This window comes from Pygocentrus nattereri, chromosome 10 (genome assembly GCF_015220715.1).
Source record: "Pygocentrus nattereri isolate fPygNat1 chromosome 10, fPygNat1.pri, whole genome shotgun sequence".
NCBI lineage: Eukaryota > Metazoa > Chordata > Actinopteri > Characiformes > Serrasalmidae > Pygocentrus > Pygocentrus nattereri.
In genome coordinates this window covers 9149513-9176779 of record NC_051220.1, presented here as the reverse complement: position 1 = coordinate 9176779, position 27267 = coordinate 9149513, and the positions used below count along the sequence as shown (strand labels likewise).

At 40.1% G+C, this 27267-nt stretch overlaps 1 protein-coding gene across 5 annotated transcripts in view; it reads left to right on the top strand.

Annotated features, from left to right (window-relative positions):
* Positions 1–27267, top strand: part of ehbp1 (EH domain binding protein 1) — a 245448-nt gene that overhangs the window by 83649 nt on the left and 134532 nt on the right. For all 5 annotated transcript variants that reach the window (XM_017704980.2, XM_017704981.2, XM_017704979.2 and 2 more), the window contains 2 exons: positions 1369–1618; positions 6479–6707. In XM_017704980.2, coding sequence (XP_017560469.1) covers positions 1369–1618; positions 6479–6707 — 479 coding nt within the window. The remainder of the gene's footprint in view (positions 1–1368; positions 1619–6478; positions 6708–27267) is intronic.

Sequence of the window (27267 nt, the reverse complement as noted above, 5' to 3'; positions counted from 1 at the left end):
ATTTTTGATTTTTGGCTGTATAAGGAGGCCGTTTGTGTGTAAAGATGCGGCTTACATACGCATACATGGGTAGAAACACTTGTTTTTTCTACCTATATCTAAATGTAGCTACTGGAGTTTTACAATGTATTTAAAGTTCAGTACCTTTTCAGTACTGCACCTGATCTTACAATTCAATACTTTCAGTGCTTTCTGTGCTTTTAATGAGATATTTAAATAAGCTATTACATTGTAATTTGCTTAAAAAGAGATTGACTAACCAAAAAGCCCAGACATGTTAATCAAGAAAGAAACGAGCATTTCTGTGTTTAATCCGATAAACATTATTGGGTTTTTGACATAGTACTGTTTGGGTTTAAATGCTTGGTATCTGTATCGGAATTAAAATTCTGTTATAGTGACAAACCTATTAGGTACATACATGGATATCTCTGTATAAAATATCTTGTCAGGCAAGACAAGGCAAATTCATTTATATAGAACCTTTCATAAACTGTGATCCTTCAAAGTAATCATAGAATAAAAGTAATAAAAGCTCATAGAAATTAAGGTAGAATTAAAACAATAGATTTTAAGAGAAGAAATTAATTAGAGAATTAAAATCAGATTATAAAACCTTATATCTTGACTTTTTTAAAAATAATTTCAAAATGCCACGTAGTACCTTTACATAATGTCCTTTATATATTATGTAAATGTGAGTACCTACATGCAATTTGCCCCATATATACTGTAAATGTGTAAATAACTATGTGTAATATGTCCTTATGTATTATATATCATTGCTGTCGGAACAAGATCTTGTATCTCTAAAATGGTAACTTTACAGGAGAAGGAAATTACCTACTATACTTTTAATGTAAGTTGATAGAACCAGACTTTTTCCAAGACATTTGGGCCGTTTATTTTGGTCCATTCGTCATGAAATTTCCACACCATGTAAAGGACAACAGGATGTCAAAAACTGAAAAACAACAGAAATGGAGATAAGGTTTTCATCTGACAGCAGGGATGGAAGGATGGATGGAGATAATCTATATAGATTATAATCTATCTAAAAATATAATCTGTCTAAAAATGTGTAAGCTATTTTGGCCTAAACCTAACCTTAACCCCAGGACTCTTTCAGATTTTGCTCTTTCAGTTGGGAAAAAAATAAACTTTTAACTATTATCAAATACACAATACAAAGTCAGAAACATTTTGCTGCCCACGGCGACCCGTAGCTCTGTTTTCTCTGGTTTTCCTAAGTAGTCATTACATTTTTATCCTGAAAACAGACGAAGCACTTCGTCAGACAGACTAAGCCACTGTCCAGTTCTGCCTGATAGTGACTCTACCTCTTATGATACTTTTGGTTCCTTTCAGAAGTGCAGCCCTCCCTGCAGTCCACTCTAAAAGATGAGGAATCCTCAAACCCATTCAATCCATTTGATGAGCCTGAACTGGAGCAAGACCAGGAACCTCAGTATAAAAACCCTTTTGATGAGCCGGACCCAGAGCCACAAGTGGAGAGCACACCCCCTAGAGGCAGTGCGAGGAAGATGGTGCGACCGGTGGACATGAGCAAATATCTATATGCAGATAACAGCAAGACAGAAGAGGAGGAGCTGGATGAGTGAGTAATAGAAGAGTGTAGGGTGGGAGGGCTTTAGAGTGTTAGTGAGAGTGAAGGTGCGTAGTATACACACTACGTTGTCAGGTCTAACTGGTACTTTAACTTATAGACTTTTATCTTGAACACCTGCCGTAAAGGTGCACTCTAGGTTTACAGTTATATACTGTTTTATCAGCCTCTTTAACACACCCTCTACATCTCCCCATTTGAAGGCACAAAAAAACACAAAATATGTTTCTCTTATACAAGCTGACATATTTAAGAATGTTCTCTGTAGAGGATGTGCTAATTCATTTTCACGCCAGTAAGACGTACTTTGATCAACTTTTGCACATGACTGTGCGCATGCGTGTGTGTGTGTGTGAGAGAGAGAGCTGCTAATAAAACAGAAAGCACGTATTAGTAAATTCCATTGAACCTGTATTAAGTTTAAAATGGTACAAAAGTTAAAAGTTTAATGTTGTGAGCTTGTGAACTTCTTTGTTTTGTAATTCTACACCAGTTCCAAATAGACAGCCATGTGGTTTTAGAATGTGGCCTGCAGTTGGCATGTTGAAATTAACATGATAGTCCCTGAAAAAGACGCCATCTAGAATTCAGTGTGTTGCTCCAGAATGCATTAATGGTGCATTCACAGAGTAAACATTACCCATTAATACACCCTCCCCCCTGAATTTTGAACATTATACTGGTAACGGCTACACTTCTTTGGCCTGGAAAGGACGACATTACACTTTTCCGCTGAGCACCAGTCCTTTTCAGATGAGCTCAAGCCCAGAGAAGTTGGCAGTGTTTCTGGACGTCATTTATACATGACTCCCACTGTACGTTATGTTGCGTTTGAGAGACAGTGTTTGACAACAGTTTGTCAAAGTTATGTTGAGTAATGTCCATCACAGAAATAGGCTAGTTATTAATGCATTGCTGTCTGAGTGGTTGATGGTCACAGGCGACGGGGGCAAGGTGGGGCATTTGCCCCTGCTAAAATGTTTGTCAGCTCACTTTAATTATGGAAAATTGTCTTTTGTCAAAACTATCTACTATTTATAGAGACTGATCTCAATGTCACTGGGTTGACTTCTGCACTCAAAACAACTGAGAACCACAGTGTCCATGGAAGATGTCAGGTGTTGTATCTAATTGAATTCCTCCTCAGATTTATGTTTATCTTCACAAGTCAAGCTTGGCCTTTGTTGGTTATCGCTATGGATTTCCCAAAGAGGAGGTAATGCTATTCAGAAGAAATTGACTCAGACCAACGATTAGCACTTTTAAAGCGTCAGATTAGTTGTTTGAATAAAAACTTACGTGAGAAACACTGAGGAGAGACAGTGTGACATTGCAGTGCTGAATATTGAATGGGCTATTCATGTGGACTTAAATTAAACAGTCAGTGCAGTTGATGCTGTGAGGTTGGGCGACTTGCACTTCACTACCATAGGACACTGTTTATTCTTTGATAAATGTTATTTGATAGAGATAGGTTTTATACATAATGTATAGTTGACTGAGTGTAAGTCTCAAGCGTCACTCATGGTTACAGGCGTTCAGTTTTGACCTTTTCCTTTACGCCGAGAGATTTATCCAGGTCCCCTGAATCTTTTTGTATTGTTTACTGTAGATGGTGAAGTACCATTTTATTTAAAAAGAGTCTCGACTCAACCCTGTTCATAAAGCACTCTGCTTTGCATCACCTATTAAAGATGTTTTAAACATTTCACAACATTCCTAGTCTTAAATTGTTCCCTTCCAACTTTTTTGGGCTTTTTGCAGGCTTTGGTTTCAGAATGAGTGCATATTTTACAGCTTTGACCTTCTTTGACAATCTTTGACCTTGCCATGGAAGAGATTCAGGAGACCCGGATTTGCTACAGTAATGATGGTTTATTTAAAAAGAGAACACTCTGTACACCTGCCTTTGTCTCACCCCAGCACCACTCTTATACCTGGCCATCAGTCACCCTTCAGGACCATTGGTACCATCATAAAAGTGATGTCAGAGTCCTCAGAGCCTTAGATCCTGTTGTGAAAGGGACAGAGTCAGCTGTCTTAAGGACTAAGATGCTTACGACTGGTGTCCCAACTCTGCAGAATGTAAATAAAAATAGAATGCAATTATGTGCAAATCATGTAAACCATATTTTTTTTAAAGGAAAATAGTACAAATGTTGAAACTGAGAAATTGTTTATATATATATATATATATATATATATATATATATATATATATAATATGGAGCAATGCTGTTGTAATATATGCAGAATGTGGTTTTACGTTGTCTTGCTGAAATAAGCAAGGCCTTCCCTGCAAAAGACGTAGTCCTTTATCATTCAGCATTAATGGTGCCTTCACAGATGTGCAAGTCACTCACACCAAGTGCCCTAATACCATCATGAATACTGGCTTTTAAACTGTTAACAAGCTGATAACAAGCTGTGTGGTCTTTAGCCCGGAGGACACAGCGTCCATGATTTCCAAAAACAATTTCAAATTTTGATTTGTCAGACCACAGGACACTTTTCCATTTCCCTTCAGTCCATTTTAAATAAGCAGGCCCAGAGAAGGTGGCAGCATTTCTGGTTCCTGTTTATATTTGGTTTCTTCTTTGCGTTTTAGAGTTTTAACTTGCATTTGTGGATTCAGTGATGAGCTGTTTTCACAGACCGTGGTTTTAAGAGGTGTTTCTGAGTCCATGCAGTGATTTCCTCTACAGAATCATGTCTTTTTTAATGCACTGCTGCCTGATGGCCCAAAGATCACAGCCAGCAAATACTGTTATTTGGTCTTTTCCCTTACGTGCAGAGATTTCTCCAGATTGTCTGAATGTGTTATTATGTACCGTAGATGATAAACAGCAAAAGTTCTTTGCTATTGTATGTAGAGGAACATTATTCTTGAATTGTTGCGCTATTTGATTGTGCAGTCTTTTACAGAGTGGTGAACCTCTCCTCATCTTTACTTCTGAAAGCCTCTCTGAGATGCTCTTTTTATACACAGTTATGTTACTGGCCTGTTAACAATCAACCACCAGGCGTGTTTTCAGCATTGCACAACTTTACCAGCCTTTTGTTGCTGTCCCAACTTTTGGAACATGTTGGCGTCACATTCAAAATTTTCGAAAACAGTAACATTTCACAGTTTTAACATCTGATATGTTGTCTTTGTGCTATTTTAAAATAAATATAGGGTTTAAATGATTTGCAACTCATTGCATTTTGTTTTTATTTACATTTTGCATAGTGTCCCAACTTTTTGGAAATGGGGGTTGTAAATTAAAATGAAACAATTCCTAACAAGTTGATGAGAGACATTTTAACACACCCAGTATTTGTAGTGTTTTCATTCAAATTAAGGTCAGAGTAGAAATAGAAATAATTTGTTTTCTGTTGTTATTTGTGGTACCTACTGTCCTGGCTTTGGAATTGGATTTGTACATACATGCATGTATATGAGCGATAGAGCTTGAGCAAGAGAGGGGAAAGCAGTGAGTAAGGTCTTTCAGCAGAAACAAGGACGCTGTTGTTCCTTGCATTCTTTCACCTTGTCTGTACAGCTCTTGCGCTCTCTCTCTCGCTCTCTCGCTCTCTCTCTCTCTCTCTCTTGCGTGCGCTCTCTCTCTCGCTCACTCACTCGCTGTCTCTCTCTCCTACCTGCTCTCTTTTCTGTTCCCTCTCCCTCCCTCTGTTTCTCAGACTGCTGAGTTTGTCAGGCGCGCCATTCCAAACCCAAACTGACCCAGAGTCTTTTCTCCATCCTTATTTTTTTCTTTTACTCATATGACCTCAAATTTCTGCTTTCCTCCATTCCTCTCTTCCTTCCTGTCTTTCCTCCTCTTCTTTCTCTCCTCTCGTCAGTGTGTTTTGACTGTGCTTTTCACACGTTTGACACTCATTCAATTAGAGACAAGGGAGACCTCTTTAGCAGACCCCCCCCATCGCGCTCTCTCTCTCTCTCTCTCTCTCTCTCTCTCTCTCTCTCTCTCTCTCTCTCTCTCTCTCTCTCTCTCTGTGTATGTCTGTGTGTGAATAGGAGGCCTGCTTTCTCTCCATTGTGTATGTGTGTGTTGAGTGACTGCTCCGCTCCGTACTCGGCGTTCTGTATGTGTTGATGCCAGCGGAGCATGTGTGTCTGTCACTGAGTGCATTGCTGGGGTCGGAGGTCAGAGGTCATGAGTTGTGACCCCTGGAGCACCTGGCTCCTCTAGAGCTCAGCGGAGCGTTTTATTGGCTCACGCTGATCCTCGATGCTCCTTTACCTTTACCCTGAAAAACCAGTCACTCGCTCGCTCACTCCACAGAGAGAGAGAGAGTGAAGGAGGGAGGGAGAGAGGGAGAGAGTGAGTGAGGGAGGGAGAGAGGGAGAGAGTGAGTGAGGGTGCTGAATGGATAGCTGTTGTTTCACTTTTCCGAGCTCTGCCTCGTTTCCTCTTCAGCCTCACTCCTGTGAATCCTCTGTGAAGTTGTGTGACTTTTCTCCAGTAATGATGGATCAAACCAGAGAATCACTGAATCGCCATCCGCCCCCTTTTTATTTGGAGATCGGATTTTAAAATAAGGAGTTAATTAAGGTGTAATTGTGTGTAATTTTGCTGTTTAAATGCAGTTTTCTGGTATAATAATAATAATAATAATAATAATAATAGAAATAATCAAGAACAAAACAACTAATTGTTTCCTTATATATTATATAATATTCTGTCAACACTTTAATTGTAACTACTCTTTTATTAATTTATTAAATAAAAATTCTTTTGTATAATATTGTGTCTTTTTTAAACCTGACTGTAGATCCTTGAGTGTCCAGTTCAGTGTGGTAGCTCACGTGTTGAAATCTCTCTTTCCGGTTCTGTCCTCTTTCAGGTCGAACCCGTTCTACGAGCCCAAGTCCAGCAGTCCAGCTCTGTCCACTACAGAGGGCAGCACTGAAAAGACCATGAAACGCCGAGCCCCTCTTCCCCCAGCTGTGACCTCAGTGACCCCCGCCAGCCCCTCAGTGACACCTAAACCAGCTGTTTCTGAGAAGACCCCCAGCGGCCCCCCTGCCTTCCCTGCGCTAGCTGGCAGGGAGCTGGCATCTTCATCACCCAAGGTACACAGTCTTCCTTGCTGCTCTACAGCTGAGGACGGTCAGGTTTCTGAGGAAATCCTTACACACACACTTAAAGATTGTTCTTTAAGGGTTTTTTACTGAAGGCAATGGTTCTATTCATGCTTTACTGCCTCTTGGCATGGTTAAACAGTGAGAATGTGCTGTATATGGTTCTGTCTAACACCAAAAGGGGTTCTTGACATCATAACAATAGCCAAATGCTTTTTGCTTCTGTATAGGATAATTTTCAAAAATATATAGAACCATATACAACACATTCTCCATCAGTCTGCAGAATGATTTCACCATGCAAAAAAACATTTAAGCATGCAAATGATGATCTTGGTTATATATAGAACCATTGTATTTAGTAAAGAACCCAGGAAGAACCATATTTTTAATTGTGTAGAACCTTAAATGGTTTCCATGCATACTTAAATCGTTCCTTCTGTGGTTCATACTGATAATGTGTTAAATATGGTTCTATACAACACCTAAAAGGGTTCTGCTGTTGTTACAGTATCAAACAATAAAAGCACCTTTGTTGGTGCTATACAGAACCATTTTCAAATACACACCACATTCTCCATCAATCTGAAGAACCATTTAAGCATGAAAATGGTTCTATATGGAACTCATGGTTCCCATTGTCTTCACCAAAGAACCCTTAGCGAACCACCATTTAAGTGTGTAGGCATCAATTATTACATTTGGCTGCAAGTCTCATTTTAAGCATAAAGCTTTGGACCAAAAGTTGTTTAAAATTGTGAACAACATCCGGTCAGTCAGGTGGAGTTAATCTTTTGACCGGTGTTGTATCTGTGGCAATGCTGTCCACTTAGATTTACAGGGACCGTTTACTAACCAAACTCCAACAAAGCAGATTCACATCCACAACAATGGGCCCTTTTCATAAGAAACAGAAGTGCGTAAATGCTGGTTGAAACAAGTACATTGCTATTGCCTTATGGACGGTTACTGACCTCTGATTAGATTGTATCAAGATTGATATTCGAGGATGGTCCACAACTGTTGGAGAACCAAACACAAATCAATGTGGGAGTCCTAACTAATAAAAAGGACTTTAAATAAATTCTTAATGGAGAAATTCCTTCATAGCTGTCAGGGTACAGTACTGTCAGCTAACGTTAATAGTGTGATGAATCGATGGATTTTTTATTATTTTTTTTAATGGATGAAAATTACTATAACCAAAACACTAGTTTAGCTGTGTTAACTGGAGCTGTATAAACAGCTCTCTAACAATAGACTAGTTAAAAAGGTAAAAAGCTAAACACGCACACATGCCAGCAGGGGAGCACTGGGTCGCCGTGGTCCGTAGTGCCACTGTAGACGTTTTACACAACAGCCGGCTCCAGTGAACAAATATCTGCCCTCTGAGCACTCGCTCTTTCTGATACTGACAGCTTTCGAGGGAGAAAATAAAAACTGTTCCTCTGAAAGCGGCTGTAGCAGCAACTTTAAAGCATAAACTGCGTGCTAATGTTGGTCAGCAGTGCTGAAATGCAGACACACGGGTTCTGTGTGTATGTACCTCCGTATGATAGTTTATTCCTGTATTACCTGCACAAACTCCTTTGTTCCCTCTGCTGACAAACCACTGAAACAGATTTTTGCCTCAAGCTTAAACACTTGAGTAAGTTGTACACACTCTACTCGTCATTGTTGTTATTGTTAATGCTTTAGTGGGAGCAGCGTTACCCTGCAGCCAGAACGTCCAGCAGAAAAACGTGGAAATGTGTGAAAGGCCTATTAGCGATTTCGCAGACAAATTTCCAATGTCGGAATAAAATCATGAGTCTTGCTGGAGTTGCATTGCACTCACGTCATCTTGATCGTTTAGTGTGAGGTGGTCAGAATGTCTGCGACACAATCAACCATGTTCAGTATTGTTTTTTTGAAGTCTTGACTCTTGCAAATAGTGACGCGCCAAGTGTGTGCGAGAGAGCGAGCGAGTGCATGTACATGGTCGCAACAAGACAGAGAGATGGAGAGAGAGTGCAAGGAAGAAAATTCATGCTTGAGAGCCTGAAATCAGTGTAAAAAGGCAAATATGCTCCACTTTAAAACAGTAATCGTATAAACTTAAATATCGCTGTTGTCAGAACAAAACCTCGTGTCTCCAAAATGGTAACTTTACAGGAGAAGGACAAAACCCACTTTACTTGTAATGTAAGTCAATGGAACCAGAGTTTTTTTCCAAGTCATTTTGGGTCATTTCTTTTAGTCTAGTCATCATGAAATTTGCATACAACGTAAAGGGAAACAGGTATTTTCGAATTATATCAAGAAATGAAAAATGTCAAAAATGGAGATACGAGGTTTTCTTCCGACGGCAGCGACATGTGACCTGTTTTAATATTTCAAGTTCACTGATTGTAACAGTGATGTAAGGAATTGTGCAGAGGACTTAAAAAAAATACTGAGGAAGCGTCTTTTTTTTTTTTTTTTTTTTTTTTTCTTTTCCCCTTCATTTTTTTTGGCTCTCTTTTACAGAGGCTTCTTATTTAGTTGCTTAATTGCTGCATGTTTTGTTGTTGTGTATATATTAATATTAATTTTAAAAAGTAATGGCACGTTTTACAGGTTAATAAAACGTCTGGGAGATGATGTGCCAGAAGATCTGCAGTGAACTGGGCTGAGCCCCAGATCTTTACACATCCAGTCAGAGCGCCTTCCCGTCTGTACCGCTATAGAGCGGAGAAGAAAAAAGGTTTCTCTGCTTGTAAATTTCCACCAGGTGCATGATGGGAAATATCGCAAATCTAGTTGCAGTCTTGCAAATAGTGACTCTGCAAGATCCTCAGTCTGCGCAGAGTCTCAGTCTGTGACTAAAGCCTCATTGACATTGTTTTTAGATGTGAGAGGGGGACAGACGTTAGTCTTCCGAGGGTCTTTTCATAGCACACGCTTAGCAGTAGGATGTTTTTTGGTTTGTTTGTTTTGTTTGTTATTTCTTTTCAAAATAGCGGCGATGGGGTTGAGAAAGTAGCTTTGGGAAGCAGAAGGAATTATGAAGAGCAGCTCTGCAGTGAAATACCTTAAAAATAAAGTGTGAGCTTTACCTGCTTTTCTTCCTCCACATCTTTCTCCTCTGTCCTTCTCATGCACCGTCTCTTTCTCTCTCTCTCACTTTCTATCTCCACTCTTCTGTTTCTCTCTTCTTTCTCCACCTCTTTCTCTGTTTGGATTGTTTTATATCGTTTTATTTCTTTCTCTGGATTTTCATCCTCATTTCTCTCCTGCCTTTTTCTTCTCTCACACATTTCCACTGTTCTGTTTGTCTTTTCTTCCACCACACAGTTCTCAGTTTTTCCTCTCTGTTTTGATTCTGTGTTCTCTCACTTCACTCTTCTCCTTGTCTGTTCTTTCACTCCGTTTTTCTTGTTGTGTTCTTTCACATCCACAGTTGGCCTCTACTTTTTCTTTCTTTCTTTCTCTCGCTCATCTCTGATCTTTTCAAGTTTAATTTTGCGTTGTTGATCAATTAACATTTGTATTGTCAAAGCACAACAAAACCAAGATGAATGTATGATATTGCAACAATTCAGAAGAGAAAGTGTTAATTACCAATTAATAATATGAAAGTATATGTAGTAATAAAAGAAAACCTATGAATGTGTAGTTTATAACAGGACATAGAAGAAAAAAGTTAATTATCAAATGTATTTATGTGAGTAACAAGAGAAAATAGAGCAGGGAAAAAGACATCGATATTACAGATATACATATTGCTGTTGTTGTCTCCATTTTTGTCGTTTTTCAGTTTTTGACATAAATTGAAAATGCTTGTTGCTCTTTACATTGTACATAAATTTCATGATGACTGGACTAAGAGAAACGGCCCAGAATGACTTGGAAAGACGTCTGGTTCCATTGACTTGCATAAAAAATGAAGTACGTTTTTTCCTTCTCGTGTAAAATGACCGTTTTGGAGATGGCGGTTTTGTTCCGACAGCAGTGAGGTGTTTAACAGTAAGTAAAGGCTGTGGTTTGGTGGTCACTCACTGTTCCAGAGTGTATGGCACTCATACACATATGTGGCTGCTGTGGACACTGATGGAGCCTCTCCTAATATAATTACTAATTTATCTTTTCTCTTTTTGTCCTTCACATCTTTCTCCTTTTTTCTTGTTTTGCAGTGTTTTATATTCGCTCTTTTCCCCATCTGCCCTCCCCTTTACCATTTCTTCTTCTCCTTTTTCTATCACATCACTCTTCTGTTTTTGCAGCTGTTTCTTCTTTTTTGTTTTGTACCGTTTTATTCCCTCTCTCCTTTCCCATCCTCGCTTCTTCCTTCATTTCTGTAATATCACTCTTCTGTTTCTCCCTTTAGTCTCCACTTTTCTCCCCATTTTTCCTTCTTTTGCACTATTTTATCCCTTCCATCTCTTTTTGCGTCCGCCTCTCTCCTGCTCTTTTTCCTTCTTTCTCTCTCATGTTTCTGTCTTCTTCCTCCACATCTTTGTTTTTCCTTTAAGCTGGTTTATTCTCTCTTCTTTCCCAATCACCTTTCTCCTCTGTTCTTTTTTTGCGTATTATTTTCTCTTTCATGTCTTTTTCAATTTTCAACGTTCTAACATTTTTTTTTTCATTTGTCCACGTTTCTCTCTTATTGCTTCCAAGTTTCTCCTCTTCTTCTTTTTTTCTTGGCTGTCACTCATGTGCCCTTACTGTTCTCTTCTTCTTTCATATTTTTCAGCTTTCTCTCCTTTTGCCCTCCACATTTCTCCTCTACTCTTCCTCCTCCTCTTTCTTTTTCTTCTTCTTCTTTCACTTCATTCTTCTTCTCCTGCATCGTTCTCCATTTCCTTCTTTACACAATTTTATTCCTTCGCCATCCACCTTTTCCCCCCTCACTCTTTTTTTCTTTCGTCCGGTGCATCTCTCACTCCGCTGCTCTTATCTTCCCCACCTCTCTCCTCCCCTCCCCTCCTTTTTTCCATCGCTCCGTTCTGCCGTTCTGCGTCCCTCGTTTCTGTATGTGTGCACTGACGCTCTCTACATTTGAATATAGGCACAGCGTCGGGGCTCTTTATGCATGCGTTATGACTCTGAGGCTGAATGCTTTGGTGGCTGTAATTAAGCGGCTGAGGGTGTGTGTGAGGGTGTGTAGGTGATGTGTGTGGGTGTGTGTGGGTGTGTGCGGCTGTGTAAAGGGTGTGTAAGGGGGCAAGACTGTAAATGAGAAGAAGCGGGCCGCTGCAGCTTAACTATGGGCAGCTACGCACAGAGTGTGAGTGGGTGTTTATTTACATGCCCTCCCCGTGAGCGCGTGTGTGTGTGTGTTAATGTGGCCCATATTTAATTACGCCGCACGGTTTATCAGAGAGGACCACTTGTGTGGGTGTGTGTGTCCGCAACGGAGGCACCCTGGCCCAAACTTACACACATTTAATTACCCAAACGCACTGACCTGTGAGTGGTAAACACCCCCACCCTCACCCCAACCCACACCCCCCCATCCCACACAGCACTAGCAATGCTCAGTAATTCTTAGTTGAAGCCAAAATTCAAGACACACTGGCCAAAAACCAAAACTGGAAAACACTGTCAAATAAGAATAGTTGGCATAAAATACACTTACTAAATGATTGTAACAGTGTAACAGTATGTAACTTCAGCATATTCCACAAAATCCAGCGTCCTCTCAAATAGGATGACCACCTGGTCATACATTACATAATTACTTTTTAATACTCATTAAATATAATGTGTAAAATACAGAATTATTTTCTTTGCATTTTGATAATAATAATACAGTTTTGCATTAAACTACCTGTGGTTATAGATGCCGTCATCATTCTTGGAGGGACTTTCTTCCTCTGTTGCTCTGTCCTGGTCTGGTCAGGCGAGACGTCGTGTTTTCCTGTGGTGGCAAAAAAGTAATGGAGAAGTTCTTGGGTGTTCTTAAGTAGCTCTAGATATTTGGCTGAAGCCAAGATTATAAATCGCTTGTCTCCGCCTCCTGTTCCTCATAGAAACCATGAAATACTTCCACATGATTATCGTCTCCACTATTGATCTGTCGCTGATCACTGTTATTCTCATTACCATTAAAATTATTTGTTCATAACATTGTAGGGTCATCTTTGTTTATTTATTTATGTCTTTATTTTTGCTTACAGTGTTTTTTCACTTGGCTGAAAACCAAAAATATTATTTTTAACTTTTTTTTTGGAAAATTTTAACTTCAAGTATGGTTTACATAGCTAGTTATGCTTCACTGGTTATGGTTTTAGGCTTACCCTTATTCTTTAAGTATAACCAAGTATAAGCTCATTATAACCTTAAGTGTAAACCTGCTCTTACAGCTAATTCTGATCATTACTACATATAATATTACTTCTAAAGCCAATTGTAACAGTTCCTATAAGTATAATATTACTCCTAAAGAAATTTTAACGGTAACTTTATGCATAAGACTACTTCTAAATCTAATTCTAACCATAACTGCAGCTGTGCACTTATGTAAATATACTCAGATTATATGTAAAAGTTAAGCAAAACAAATGTCCTCATGTAACTTTACTCTTAAATTTAATTCTAACAATAATGTGATCGGCTTCTTACCTTCACTTTAGGTATGGTCCTTCTCTTAAAGCATGATTAAGTATAAGCCTACTTTTAAAACTAATTCTAATATTACTGTAAGTATAATACTACTCAAGCTCATTTTGACAGTTACTGTAAGTATAAGCCCACATTTAAAGCTAGTTCTAATGTTACTGTTAGTATACTACAACTCCTAAAGCTTATTGTAGTAGTTATTGTGCATGTGTGGTGACATCTAAAGTAAATTTTAGCCATTATTGTAAGTATAAGCCTACTCCTAAGCCTAATTCTGACCTTAAATCTAGCTATAATCTCAATCCAAAACATAACTGTAACCATAAGCGAATACGCAAGTTTCCTCACCTTCAACCGTTAAAATAAAAGCTGCACTGTTTCTTAAAGATCTGTGTGTATATCCTCATATTTAAGAACAACAAAAATAATTAACAAAAGCATCTGAAAACGAGCACATTATCTGTAAAAGCATCTCACACGAGTAGACACACACACTGTGGGTGTCTCCTCTCTCCTGGTGTGTGGATTATGAGTGTGTTGCTGTGTATTCTGGAGCTTGGAGGCCGCTTCTGTCTCTCTTTGTGTAAAGTGTGAATGACCTTAGCGTGAATAAAGTCAAACAGGATTAACACACATTCAGTACAGTGCACGCACACACACACACACTGTAGGGATGACTGTAGTGAGAACAGATATGAGAAAGCCTGAAGGCTCCTATTCTGTTTTGTGTGTGTGTGTGTGTGTGTGTGTGTGTGTGTGTGTGAGAGAGAGAGCTCAGATGAAGTGTTGGCGCACACACTCCGAGTCCTGAGGTGCAAATTGAAAACAATGACAATCTCTGAACATGCAGAAAAAAAGAAATTGAAATGTTAAATGCTGCAGTTTTAGATTAGAAAAGCCTGGAGCCTCCAAACGCTCCCTAAATAAATCCTGCAGTGCGGACCGTCCTGGTCTGGTTTTTTTTTTTTTTTTTTTTTTTTTATCTGACGAATGAATATTTAAGAAAGGCCATTGCCTTCAGTGAACCTTGATTTTATATGCATGCTAACCTTTCAGATGAGCTGTGCTCTGTGCGGCCGGGCCGACTGAGGGGAACGTTTGTTCTGGTGCTGTGGTTTATTTCCTACACACACCCAGGACACGTTTGGTGTCTGAACTTTGCTTCTTTAGTTCTGCACTGGAGCTGTGAGGTTAATGTAGCTAACAAGTAATGGAAGCTTATAGCGCCCCCCAGCTAGCATGTTGCTAAGTGGGGTGGGTTTGAATGAGTACAGTTTTGATTCAGGATGATTATAAAATGATTGTGCATCTCGATTTGTGATTTCTGTAACCTGCAGGGGTTCTCAACCTCTTCCACCCCATGGCCCACCTGTTTATAGCTATAAGGCCCCGAGACGCACAGGTTTTGCTAGACGGGTTTAGCTGTTTGATGCAGCCTTGAATATGGGTGGAGTGTTCACACACATCATAATGGAGTGAACTCCGGCTAACTGTCTGCATTGTGCGTGATTTAATTAGCCTGCGACTACGATGTTTTCATTCATGCATCTCTACTAGCCCATTACGAACTACTGCCTCCCCCCGGGTACAGGTCTGCAGCCCACTTGCTGAGAAACCCCTCCTACATTATGTCTCTGTTCGCATTACCTCATCGCTTCAGTCCGATCTGATCTTTGAATTCGATGATTCACATTCATGCATGTGAGAGACTGGATCTGTCATTAATGTGAACGAAATCAGAAAGAATCAGATCAGTGTTACATTCAGCCTGGTAATGTGAGCATAGCCTGAGATTTTTTTCCAGTTCCAATGAAGTTGGGACGTTGTGTAAAACATAAATAAAACAGAATACAATGATTTGCAAATCCTTTTCAACCTATATTCAATTGAATACACTACAAAGACAAGATATTTAATGTTCAAGTGGATAAACTTTGTTGTTTTTTGCAAATATTCACTCATTCTGAATTTGATGCCTGTAACCCATTCCAAAGAAGTTGGGACAGGGGCAACAAAAGACTGGGAAAGTTGAGGAATGCTCAAAAAACACCTGTTTGGAACATTCCACAGGTGAACAGGTTAATTGGAAACAGGTGAGTGTCTTGATTGGGATCATCCCCGAAAGGCTTTGTGAACAACTGTGTGAGCAAATAGTCCAACTGTTTAGGAACAACGTTTCTCAACATGCAATTGCAAGGAATTTAGGGATTTCATCATCTACAGTCCGTAGTATCATCAAAAGATTCAGAGAATCTGGAGAAATCTCTGCAAGTAAGCGGCAAGGCAGAAAACCAACATTGAATGCCCGTGACCTTTGATCCCTCATGTGGCACTGCATTAAAACCCGACATCACTCTGTAACGGATATTACCACATGGGCTCAGGAACACTTCAGAAAACCACTGTCAGTGAACACAGTTCGTCGCTCCGTCTACAAGTGCAAGTTAAAACTCTGCCATGCAAAGTGAAAGCCAGATATCAACAACACCCAGAAACGCTGCCGGCTTCTCTGGGCCTGAGCTCATCTGAGATGGACTGACGCAAAGTGGAAAAGTGTCCTGTGGTCTGACGAGTCCACATTTCAGATTGTTTTTGGAAATCATGGACGTCGTGTCCTCCGGGCCAAAGAGGAAAAGGACTGTCTGGATTGTTATCAGTGCAAAGTTCAAAAGCCAGCATCTCTGATGGTGTGGGGGTGTGTTAGTGCCCATGGCATGGGTAACTTGCACATCTGGGAAGGCCCCATTAATGCTGAAAGGTACATACAGGTTTTTGGAGCAACATCCAAGGGACGGCAGGGATGTCCCTGCTTATATCAGCAAGACAATGCCAAGCCACGTTCTGCACGTTACAACTTCGTAGTAAAAGAGTGCGGGTACTAGACTGGCCTGCCTGCAGTCCAGACCTGTCTCCCATTGAAAATGTGTGGCGCATTATGAAGCGCAAAATACGACAACGGAGACCCCGGACTGTTGAGCCACTGAAGTTGTACATCAAGCAAGAATGGGAAAGAATTCCACCTACAAAGCTTCAACAATTAGTGTCCTTAGTTCCCAAATGCTTATTGAGTGTTGTTAAAAGGAAAAGTGATGTAACACAGTGGTAAACACGCCCCTGTCCCAACTTCTTTGGAACGTGTTGCAGGCATCAAATTAAAAATGAGTGAATATTTGCAAAAAAAACAATAAAGTTTATCTGTTTGAACATTAAATATCTTGTCTTTGTACTGTATTCAATCGAATATAGGTTGAAAAGGATTTGCAAATCATCATATTCTGTTTTTATTTATGTTTTACACAACGTCCCAACTTCACTGGAAATGGGGTTATAATATTCTTAGTTCTAAAAACTTACTGTAATAGCATAGAATTTAATTGGAGAGTAAAGCTAAAATAGAAATGGGACAGAATAAGAGTAGCTGATTTCTAAGTGTATTTTTAAGATTTTAAATGAACAATCTTGGTAGTCTGTATAACAAATGAAGTGATTGTTTAAAGGCCCTAACAGTCAAAAACACATTAAAGTAAGATTTATAGGTGTTAACAGTGGAAGTGGATGTGATGCTGAGAGGTAATCTTCATTTTTGTCTCTCCAGGTGAAGTGTTCCTCAGTTTTCCACTGAAACTCTCTTAAATCTAGTGCAGGAGGGAAAACTGACTTTAATGCGAGTGAGAGAAACTGGTGTAAAGTGTCTGGTGCTAAATCCTCTCGTTCTCTCTCTCAGTTTGTTATGAATGGCGTGCGTGCTGTAGTGTCTGAAGGGAACAGATGCGCACTGAAGCGATTGGGAGGTTGAACAGATTGTTGTCAGGCTTGTTTATTTACGTCCTGTTTGTTTGTTTATCATCCACCCACAGCAGCTGTGTGAGGTGTGAAATCGTCCACTTGAAGAGCAGGCTGTCTCTGATCTCAGGAGTGAAGCTGGACAGGATACGGCACTATAGTGGGAAAATCATGTTTGGAAGGAAAAGATGATGCTTGTCCCAGTAGCACACACACATACGATAAAAGATATGGAATATTACAAAATTCTTTTAAAAAAATTAATAAATCGTATATGATGTACCATATGAGCTTTTGTTTACTGTGTTTAAATAAAAAACTTTAATTACAAAAAATAAATAAGTAAATCAATCAATAATGTTAAAAAAAAGGAAAACCTATTAAATATGTTAACATACATAAAACAGGATTATTAAAAACCAAAAAGCATAATAAAATGTGTTGTTTAGATTCATGGATTTTGACCTCTGTTGTTTTTCAGTTTTATATATATATATATATATATATATATATATATATATATATATATATATATATATATATATATATATATATATATATATATATAAAAACACAAACACAAGGCCCACAGGCCAGATCAGGCCCATGACACAGTGCTCTGACTCTCTTACTCCAACGACAGACTATAGGACAGTAGTAACACCTCAGTTCTACACAGTTCCACACCAGTTCTGTCACCAAGCACACTAACTGCAGTTTATCCACTATGAACACCTAATGTCAGCTCAGCGGCTTAGAAGTTGAGCCCAACTATTAATGAAGGAATCTAGTTCAAGCAAATAGGTCGGTTTAAAAGACTGAGCTCCTGAGGACATTCAAATTTGGAATATTTCAAGTGTCTATGTAATACTTTGAGGTGTGCACGTGTCTATTTTACTGTTGACGTTTTTGCGTATTTTGGATAAACAATTACCAGTTCGGGTGACAGCACAACATTAATTAAAAATTGCATTAAAAAAAATCTCTGGCCCACAGATTTGAGGAGTTGTTTAATATGGCCCCTTTAGCAATTGAGTTTGACACCCGGTTTGAATGGAGTTGCGTGTGACTGTGTCTGAGGAAGGAGCCTAGATGACTAGACCAGTGTAATTAACATAGAAATAGCTTTTTTCTGCATTAGTGTATTTGTTAATTTTCCTGAAATCCAGGTGCGCTGCAAAGCTGTAAATAACTTTGTGTAGTATTTGTATTGAAGTCTTGTTTGGTGTCTTTTCTGTGGGGCTGTGTCAGTGCAGGGTGTGTAAGGATTAATGTAAATGAGTAGAAGAGTACGAATCTCGAACTGTGAGAGAGCGAGGGAGATGGGGAGATGGAGGTATGCTCTGATTCACCAGAATATCTCTCTCTCTCTCGCTCTCTCTCTCTCTCTCTCTCTGTCTCTCTCTCGAAGGATTTGCGGGCGTTCACGCTTCATAAGTTCCAGTATGTTCTGGATGTTAATCTAAAGGAACGGCCAGCCGTCTGTTAGATCTGCATACCGCTGAGAAGAGGTCTCTCAGAGTCGAGACTAAGATCTCAAACTTCAGAGTGAAATACGAAGAACTTGTCTCAGTTTTGCTCTTGCATGCCATCTCTCTCTCTCTCTCTCCCTTCTCTCACTCTCCCCTTATTGCCATGAACATTGAAAGTGTTCATTGGCGAGCACTTGAAGGGCAAGTCCACCAATTTTTCAAAGGTTCTGTGTAGTTAAGTCATTGAGATGCAAACAGTGTTTCGATGTGAAATGGCTGATTATGGAGAGTCAGGGAGTCTTTACAGTGGTGGGGATAGGAGCCACGAGTCACGACGACGCAGCTTTATTTATATATTTCATTTAACTTTTTATCTGTACGGCTGCACTGCAAAAAATCTACACACTTGAGAGCACAGTTGTGCACATTTGCGTAATTAATCTGTATTTGCTGAATTTGACATATTAGGGGAAATATTATATATAAATCATTATGTATTCTTTTTAAAATGTCTATATATGATAACATAACCTAATAAAATAACAATGTGTTTTTTCACTTGGAAATCATTACAGAACAATGCAGTAAACTGTATAAGTGGTTTAAGTGAGCATAAATTTTATGATGTCGTTTGTAAGTGTTTAATGTGAACCTCCTCCAGCTGCACAACATCAACATCATAGTTAAATTCATCCCATACTTGACTCAGCATGTCTGGTGTCACTGTATATAATGCACATTACAAAATACACTATATATAATGTGGCCACTGCAAAATTTATTTACTTATTAATTTACATTCTTTCCAGTATATCAAACTCAGCAAATAGATAGAAATTGTGCCCTTAAAGTTACAGAAATACAGTATTTAAGCGTGTTCTCTGTGGGATGTGTTAACTTGTCTCCACTTAGAAAAGCAAGAAAACATGTAATTTGACCAGAGTTCAAAGGTTTGTGTGTTGATATGTAGTGGTGAATTTGAAAATAAGTTTTCTTTGGGGACTGTTTTGACTTAAAACACATGCATGTATCCCTCCACCATGAATAGATTTAGAAAAGCATGTTATGCCAAAGCTATTGTTAAAAACCGCCAGGCCGGTTAGCTCAGTTGGAGTAGAGTGTGGTGCTAATAACGCCAAGGTCGCGGGTTCGATCCCCAGAGCAGACAGCACATGACTGAGGTGTCCTTGAGCAAGACGCCTAACCCCCCACTGCTCCCCGGGCGCTGCGGATTGGGCTGCCCACCGCTCCGGGCAAGTGTGCTCACTAGTGTGCATGCTCACTAGTGTGTATGTGGTGTTTCACTTCACGGATGGGTTAAACGCGGAGTAGTCCCCCCCCGTTGTGGGACTAATAAGGGTCTATTAATCTTAATCTTAAAAAAAAAAAAGGTCACAATGTCGCAATGTATTTATGTTAACTTTCTGTGAGGGAGCTTTTAGAGGTGGACATCTGGTTCCTACCACCACCACTGGGAACAATTCTGGCTCTGGAAGCTTCTCTAGAACAGAGCATTTCACCCCAAACCACTCTGAATGACTCTGTTTACATCTTAACTGTTTCATTATACATATAATCTTTAAAAATGATTTGAATTTCTCTTTAACAATCTGCTTAAATAGGAGACAATAAATAGATTATGTACAAGATATTAAGTAATCAATGAAGAGGAGATTTCTCTCTCTCTCTCTCTCTCTCTCTCTCTCTCTCTCTCTCTCTCTCTCTCTCTCTCTCTCTCTCTCTCTCTCTCTCTCTCTCTCTCTCTCTCTCTCTCTCACTCACACACACACACACACACACACACACACACACACACACACCTTTCAGCCTTTCTGCTCTTTCCACAGAAGGAGAAAAGATGCTGTTTCTGGAGTCATTAAAACTAATCAAAGGCCCAAATTAAATTACCTCATTCAGCGCTGGAGAGCACCCAGCAGGAGAGAGAGACAGGTTGAATTCTTTCATTACACTCCTTTGTTTCTGACTCACTCTCTCTGTCTGTCTCTCAGTTTCGCTCTCTGTCTCTCTTTCTCTGTCGCTCTTTGTCTCAGGCTGAGAGTGTAGCGTGTGTAAATTGAAATTAAACTAAATTAACATTATTTAATTGAGTTCGCAGAAGGCTGCAGTCTTTGTTAATTAGGGTCTTGTGAAGGCTGCTGGTTTTTGACACCAAAAAGTGTTTGGGGGGCGAGCGACTCGATACTGTCGTTTTGAGGAGGAATACGACAGAAGCCCAAGAGGGAAGAAAAGTCTCTTTCTCGCGTGCAGGTTTTTTTTTTTTTGTCTGAGCACGAAAGGGCTGACGGGTGAAAGGTCTTCATTTGAAGCCTTTGCTGTAATTACTTTATCAGTACTTAAATCTCTCTTTACACTTCCTTTCATTCTCTCTCTCTCTCTCTCTCTCTCTCTCTCTCTCTCTCTCTCTCTCTCTCTCTCTCCGCCTCTCTTTCTCAGATAACCAACTTTACTGCGTAATGAAAACTTTTAGAGGCCACCACCACCACCGCTTTAAACATCACCTCATTTTCAAAACCCCTCAAACCTTTTTTTCAGATATTCCGCTTCCATTGTTGCTTCTTTTGTTTGTTTTACTGGAGAAGTTTGGTGAAATATCTTTTTTTTTCACGCTTTTCTTCCTCCCAAAAGAATGTGATCAACCAAGATGTATTTTGTGTCCGAAGATCGTTGTCCTAGTTTTGCGCCAGAGCTAAGAGGCTAATGTAGCTAGTAAGTAAAGGAAGTTTAAGCCTCACCAATTCGTTGTATTTGATTGTATCATCAAGACGACCACGTTGCCATTTTGGTAGGTGAGCTGTGACTCTGACTGTGCTCTCATAGAGCTTGTCACATCACCGTTACTGCAGACACAACCCTGCTGGTGGATAAAAACCAACAGATTAGCCCAGAATGACCACTGCATAGAGTTAAAGACTTGGAAGTTAGACACTTTAGATGCGTCTCCAGAAACACTACGAGGAGAAGATTAGCTAGATTGGTGGACTGGACCTGTATAACCTGCACATTTCCAGAACTCAGAACGTTCCACTGTGTGTTATTTTACAAAAACTAATAAAAGTAGCTGCCAAAGCTGAACTTAAATAATGAAGTCATACATAAATATTCGGCTCATCAGCTTCTTATTCACCACCTTCTTATTTGAATTTTCCAGTCCACCTTAAATGTTGCTGCAGTTTCAGTGAGGTGCCTTAAATGTAGAACGAATTTCAAAAGTCAGACATCGGCTTTCCTCGATAAATGCACCAATTTACCTCAATAGACAATCCTTAATCAGCAAATACTTCAAACCTTTGCATCAAGCTGTTCAACTGTTACTGAGCAGTTAATGATTGCAGTTGACCACGGTGTTGGGAGAAGGGGGCAGGCCTACCAAATGAGTGGGCATACTTGACTTTGGCTTCTGTTGCACAAACTGTGGTTCCAAATTTGACAATATGGTGCAGAAATTTTGGATTCATTTTTATTGTTACCGAGCAACTGACAAAGCAAACGCGTCAGAAACAAACTATTAATCAAAATATCATAAACAAAAATGTACGTTATATTATACACCATTGCAATGTTGTAGAAAATGCCAAACTGGACGTTTTAGCAACCTCAATCAGAAAAGTTAAGACTATTGTGAGTGTGCCTTCTGCTGTTTAAGAGGGGCATCGCCTCAGTTTCAGCACTATTCCTCCTAATAAACAGCCATGTGTTAAACTAGGTCTCCTAATAACTCACAGCTATCACTGCATTTTATTTAGCAGGTTTATCAGCATTAACGCATGCAGGTAATGAGAGGGAGGACACCAGTTTTGCAATATGAATAAATGTAACAGCAAGCTAATGAACTTTTGTCCGTCATAGTTGTTTAGAATAGTGCAGCTAACAGCAGAACGCAAAGTTTAAAGTAGAAGTTAGGACACTTGGGGTTGCACTAAAGTTAGGACAATATTTTGTGAAAGGAGGATGCTCCTGTTTGAGCAATAGCTTTTCCTACATTCAGTCCTAACTGAAGTTGTGATGGTCAAAGTCAAAGTGAACGAGATTGCGTTTCTTCATTTTCAGTATGCAAACATATACATAAATATAACATAAAAGGCAACTCCACATAGACATACTAAACAGCATAGACATAAAACATAAAAAAATAATATTGCTCATTGTTCTCAGTGATGGCATTGCGATTGTCTATACAGTATGACAATACAGATTAGATTTCAGAGTGAGGATGTTTCTGTAATATGGCCTCTGGTTCCTCTAAGCTTCCATTACGTCTTAGCTACATTAGCCTCGTAGTGCCAGTGCAAAACTAAAGAAGCAAACTTCAGGCACTGAGCATGTCTTGGCTGATGATGCTAAGAGGGAAACTGTGTAAATTTGATCTTTTGCCAAACTTTTCCTTTAAAGCTGGTTTTGTATACCGTCCTCAATATCCATTCCTCATCAGGGGTCAGACGGTCTCCGGTGTAACTTCAGCGTGTGTGTGTGTTGTCCAGAGGCTGAGACAGAGGCGTTCTGTCCATGACTGGGTCTCGGAGCAGCGGGGCCACAGAGACCCACTGACAGAGGGGCAGAAAGACCCCCAGACCGCCCCATAATCTGTGAAACCCTATCAGAATAATCCCCACACAGAGCGGCTCACTCCTCCAGCCTCGCCCTGACAGCTCACTGACTCTGCACTCAATATGCTGCTTATACCACCTCTCTCTCTCTCTCTATCTCTCTCTCTCTCTATCTCTCTCTCTCTCTCTCTCTCTCTCTCTCTCTCTCTCTCTCTCTCTCTCTCTCTCTCTCTCTCTCTCTCTCTCTCTCTCTCTCTCTCTCTCTCTCTCTGTCTATTCAGACTTTTTCATTATTTCTCATGTCTCATTTTCTTCTCATTCTTTCTCTCGCTATTGTCTCTGTCTGTAAGACGGAAAAGAGGAAGAAAGAAACAGGAAAAAGAATAAAATATGCAATTATCAACAGAGAGAAGTTAGAGAGAGTTCAACTTTTTTTTTTCCAAATGTTAAGATAATGCTGAGCCTCAGTGATGCTCGCTCTCTCTCTCTCTCTCTCTCTCTCTCTCACGCTCTCTCACGCTCTCTCTCTCTCTCTCTCTCACGCTCTCTCTCTCTCTCTCTCTCTCTCTCTCTCTCTCGCGCTCTCTCTCTCTCTCTCTCGCGCTCTCTCTCTCTCTCTCTCGCTCTCTCTCGCTCTCGCTCTCGCTCTCTGAGAGACTCTTTGGTGTCTTATCTCAGTGATCTCTGTATTTGATGAGATATAGAAATAAAGTTTGAGACGTTTTCGCAGAAGAGAGGTGGAGAGGCTCAAAGTGTCATTGCTTTTTAGAATGTCACAAACCCAGACATCACTGACCGCACGCCCAGCTTCACCTCCACCAAACTTTCCACTGCTCTTTGTATGTGTCTGTGTGTGTGTGTAACAGAGTGTGTTTTTTTCTGTGTGAACATCAAAGCTGATAAGCTGAATGATACGAATATACATCATTATTAGGCATTGTGGAATCAAGTTCATTCTGGTGGATAAAATCTGTTGTTTGTTTTTATATTGAAATGAGTGATTGAGGCATTTTTGATTAAACATTTATGATACTCTGCTCCTCCGTCCAATATTAGCTACAAAGCCTTTAGGTTTAAACAGTTGCCGCTTTGCTGCACGCACAGGTGTCGCTGTGTGCCTTTTCTCTTCTTGTTGGGGAGGAAGAAGTCTAGCTGTTTCCTCACAAGAGCTCAAAGCAGTGATATAGTTAGCGGAATTAGCTCAAGGTGGTTCGAGACCTCTGAAAGGCCTGATTGGTTTGATTCTCAGCTCAGGAAGCTTAGAAAAGCCTGATTGGTTTGATTCTTGGTCCAGAAGCTTTTGGCTGGCCCTCATTTGCCTCCCTTTAGCCGCTCAGCCTGAGGTTAGCACTGAATGCTCTATTGATAGCCATCACCCTTAAAACTTTCTCTGGCTTTGATCAGCACTGAAATAAGCAGCCCAGCTGCACGTGTGTGTTAGTGTGTGCGTGCGTGTGTGTGTGTATGTGTTTTAGAATAGTTACAGTAAATTAGCTGTCATTGCCCTCTCCTTCTCTGTGTGTGTTGATGTTTGTTTTTGTGAAGTTTGAGGACAATCATCAAGGCTAATCCACAGTTATGTGATGTTCTAAACAAAGTGCTTCAACAAAAGCTCCAATAAAGGACTCTGTAAAGGGTAGCTGGCATTTTCAATTGCTGTAATGTAGAGCATGGTTTTGTTCCATCATGATGCATGCAATAAATATCAGATATAATGCAGATGTAACTATAGTATTACATATAGCTATGGCTTATATGGGGAATTATTACACCGCACATATACACGACTGTCCATGAGAAAGAGAACAGGACTCATTGGTTCAGGTGACTTCCTTTCATTGCCTCAAGGTCCAGTTCCAACACTCTCATAGCCCTTCTGTCGGTTTGGGCCAGACGGTAAAACTTTTGTTGCCCTTGTGTCTCAATGAGCCTTGGTGCCTAATGTTCCATTCCTGTTGCCAGTTTGTGGTTTGTCCATGTTGCTGGTAGGTGCTCACCACTGCTTAGCGGAAGCACCACACACGCCTTGCCGTTTCCGAGATGGTCTGATCCAGTCATCTGGCCACAACAGTTTGGCTCTTGTCAGATTTGCTGAGGTTTTTGATTCTGCCTGTTTTTCCCACATCCAAAACATCTTCTATGAGAACAGACAGTTTGATTTCCATCTAATATCTCCCACAACTTGACCTGCGTTGTCATTAAGAGATAATCGTTATTCACTTTATCTGAGAGTTGGCATAATGTTTTGACTCATGTATCTGTGTATATATTCATGTGTATATCTATACATACATACACACATACGTGTGTGTGTATGTTTGTGTGTGTGTGTGTGTGTATGTATGTATGTATATATATGTGTGAATGTGTATGTGTGTGTATGTATATATATATATATATATATATATATATGTATGTATGTATGTATGTGTGTGTGTGTGTGTGTGTGTGTGTGTGTGTGTGTGTGGAACATGTATGACCCCATGTCCTGGTAAGGTATTAAAACAAGTGTGTGTGTTTGTGGTTCATGAGTTAAGCATCTGAGGAGTGTTCCAATACCCAAGTTGACTGCCCCACACACACACACACACACACACACACACACACACAGACACACACACCTTACAAAGCGCTCAGTAATCTCTCTTTGGTAAGTCCTTAGTCTCATCATGCCAGGGATTACTCCACTACAGAAAGGAGAGAGAGAGAGAAATGAAAACAGATCGTAGTGTAATCTCCTGAAAGAATACCTGTTTGAGTGGAGAGCTTTGGTCAGCGGCCGATTTGCAAAAGCTCCTGATCCAGCGTGTTTTGATGTGTGTGTCAGTGTGGGGTGTGTAAGCGAGACAGGTGTAGGAGTGTGTGTGGGTGTGTGTGTGTGTGTGTGAGAGACTGATTCCAGTGTTTGAGGTGTGTGAATAAAGGGCTGTGTGAGATGTGTAATTGTGTGCTTTCTGTGTATGTGTGTGTGAGGCTTGTTTGTTGGATTGGAAAAGCTAAATTTATATTTGTGTGTCTGAGTGTGAGTGTTTATAGATAAGCCTGTAACACACATACCTATGTGTGTATATGTCTGTGTGTGTGTGTGTGTGTGTGTGTGTGCGCGTGTGTGCGCACTACTCATCATTCACCCTCTAAATGCCCTCTAAAGGCGTTCTTGTACCCATTAGAAGTTACAACTTTTGTAATCATAAAAACCAAAAACATACTTCCTACAGATAAAACACACCCAATATACATTTCTGTTTTTATGATGTAATCATATAAATGTGAAAGATAAGAGTAGAGTTTTGGACTAACTTGAATGACTGTGTGTGTGTTGAGGCCTGTCTGAGGTTCAGAGTGTGAGTCTGGTTTGAATGGAGATGGAGAACTGTGTGTGTGTGTGTGTGTGTGTTGATGGAGATTGAGCGAGTAACTCTAGATTAATCTCTGCTGATCCGATCTCACAGGTGTGTGGCCCTAAACCACCCCAAACCGGGGAACCCCCCCACCCTCCCTACTGATCAATAAGCACCCCACATTACTGCCTCCACAGACCCCAGCACACACACACACATTCTTTAGCCCCCCCCACCCCCCAAACCCCCTCTGAGAGGCCCTTCACTAACATCTCAGTCAGATTAACCTGCAGAAATGCACTTCACCATCAGACCTTCAGAGGAAAAGAACACAGCCAAGAAACTTCAGCTTAGGAACAAGGACTTTGGGGGGTGTGTGTATATGAAGTGTTTGAAGTGGTCTTCAGGCAGTCAGGGTCTCCAAGTGTGTGGACAGCAGGACTGTACAGTACACTGTGTGCCTTGAGGCTAACAACGTTTCCTAGATTTAACCTTCACAGTTAAATCAGGGCTGTTTTCAAGAGCCTGTTACAGGCTTTGGATGCTCACTAAAACAGTAATAAACAATATTTACAATTCATTATTAACCATAATTTAAAATATGCTTATCACTGCAGTTCAAAATATATCCAGTAGGTGGCAACAGTGCATTAATAGTCAGGCTAAAGCCCAGCTGCAGCGCTCTGTTTTTCTGCTTTGACAGAAGCTGTTAGTGTTGACCTCTTATGTAAATATAGCTTTTATTATCACATACATGCTGAAAATCGACAGGGTAGTTTGAGGTAGAGTTCAGATTAGTGTGAGTTAG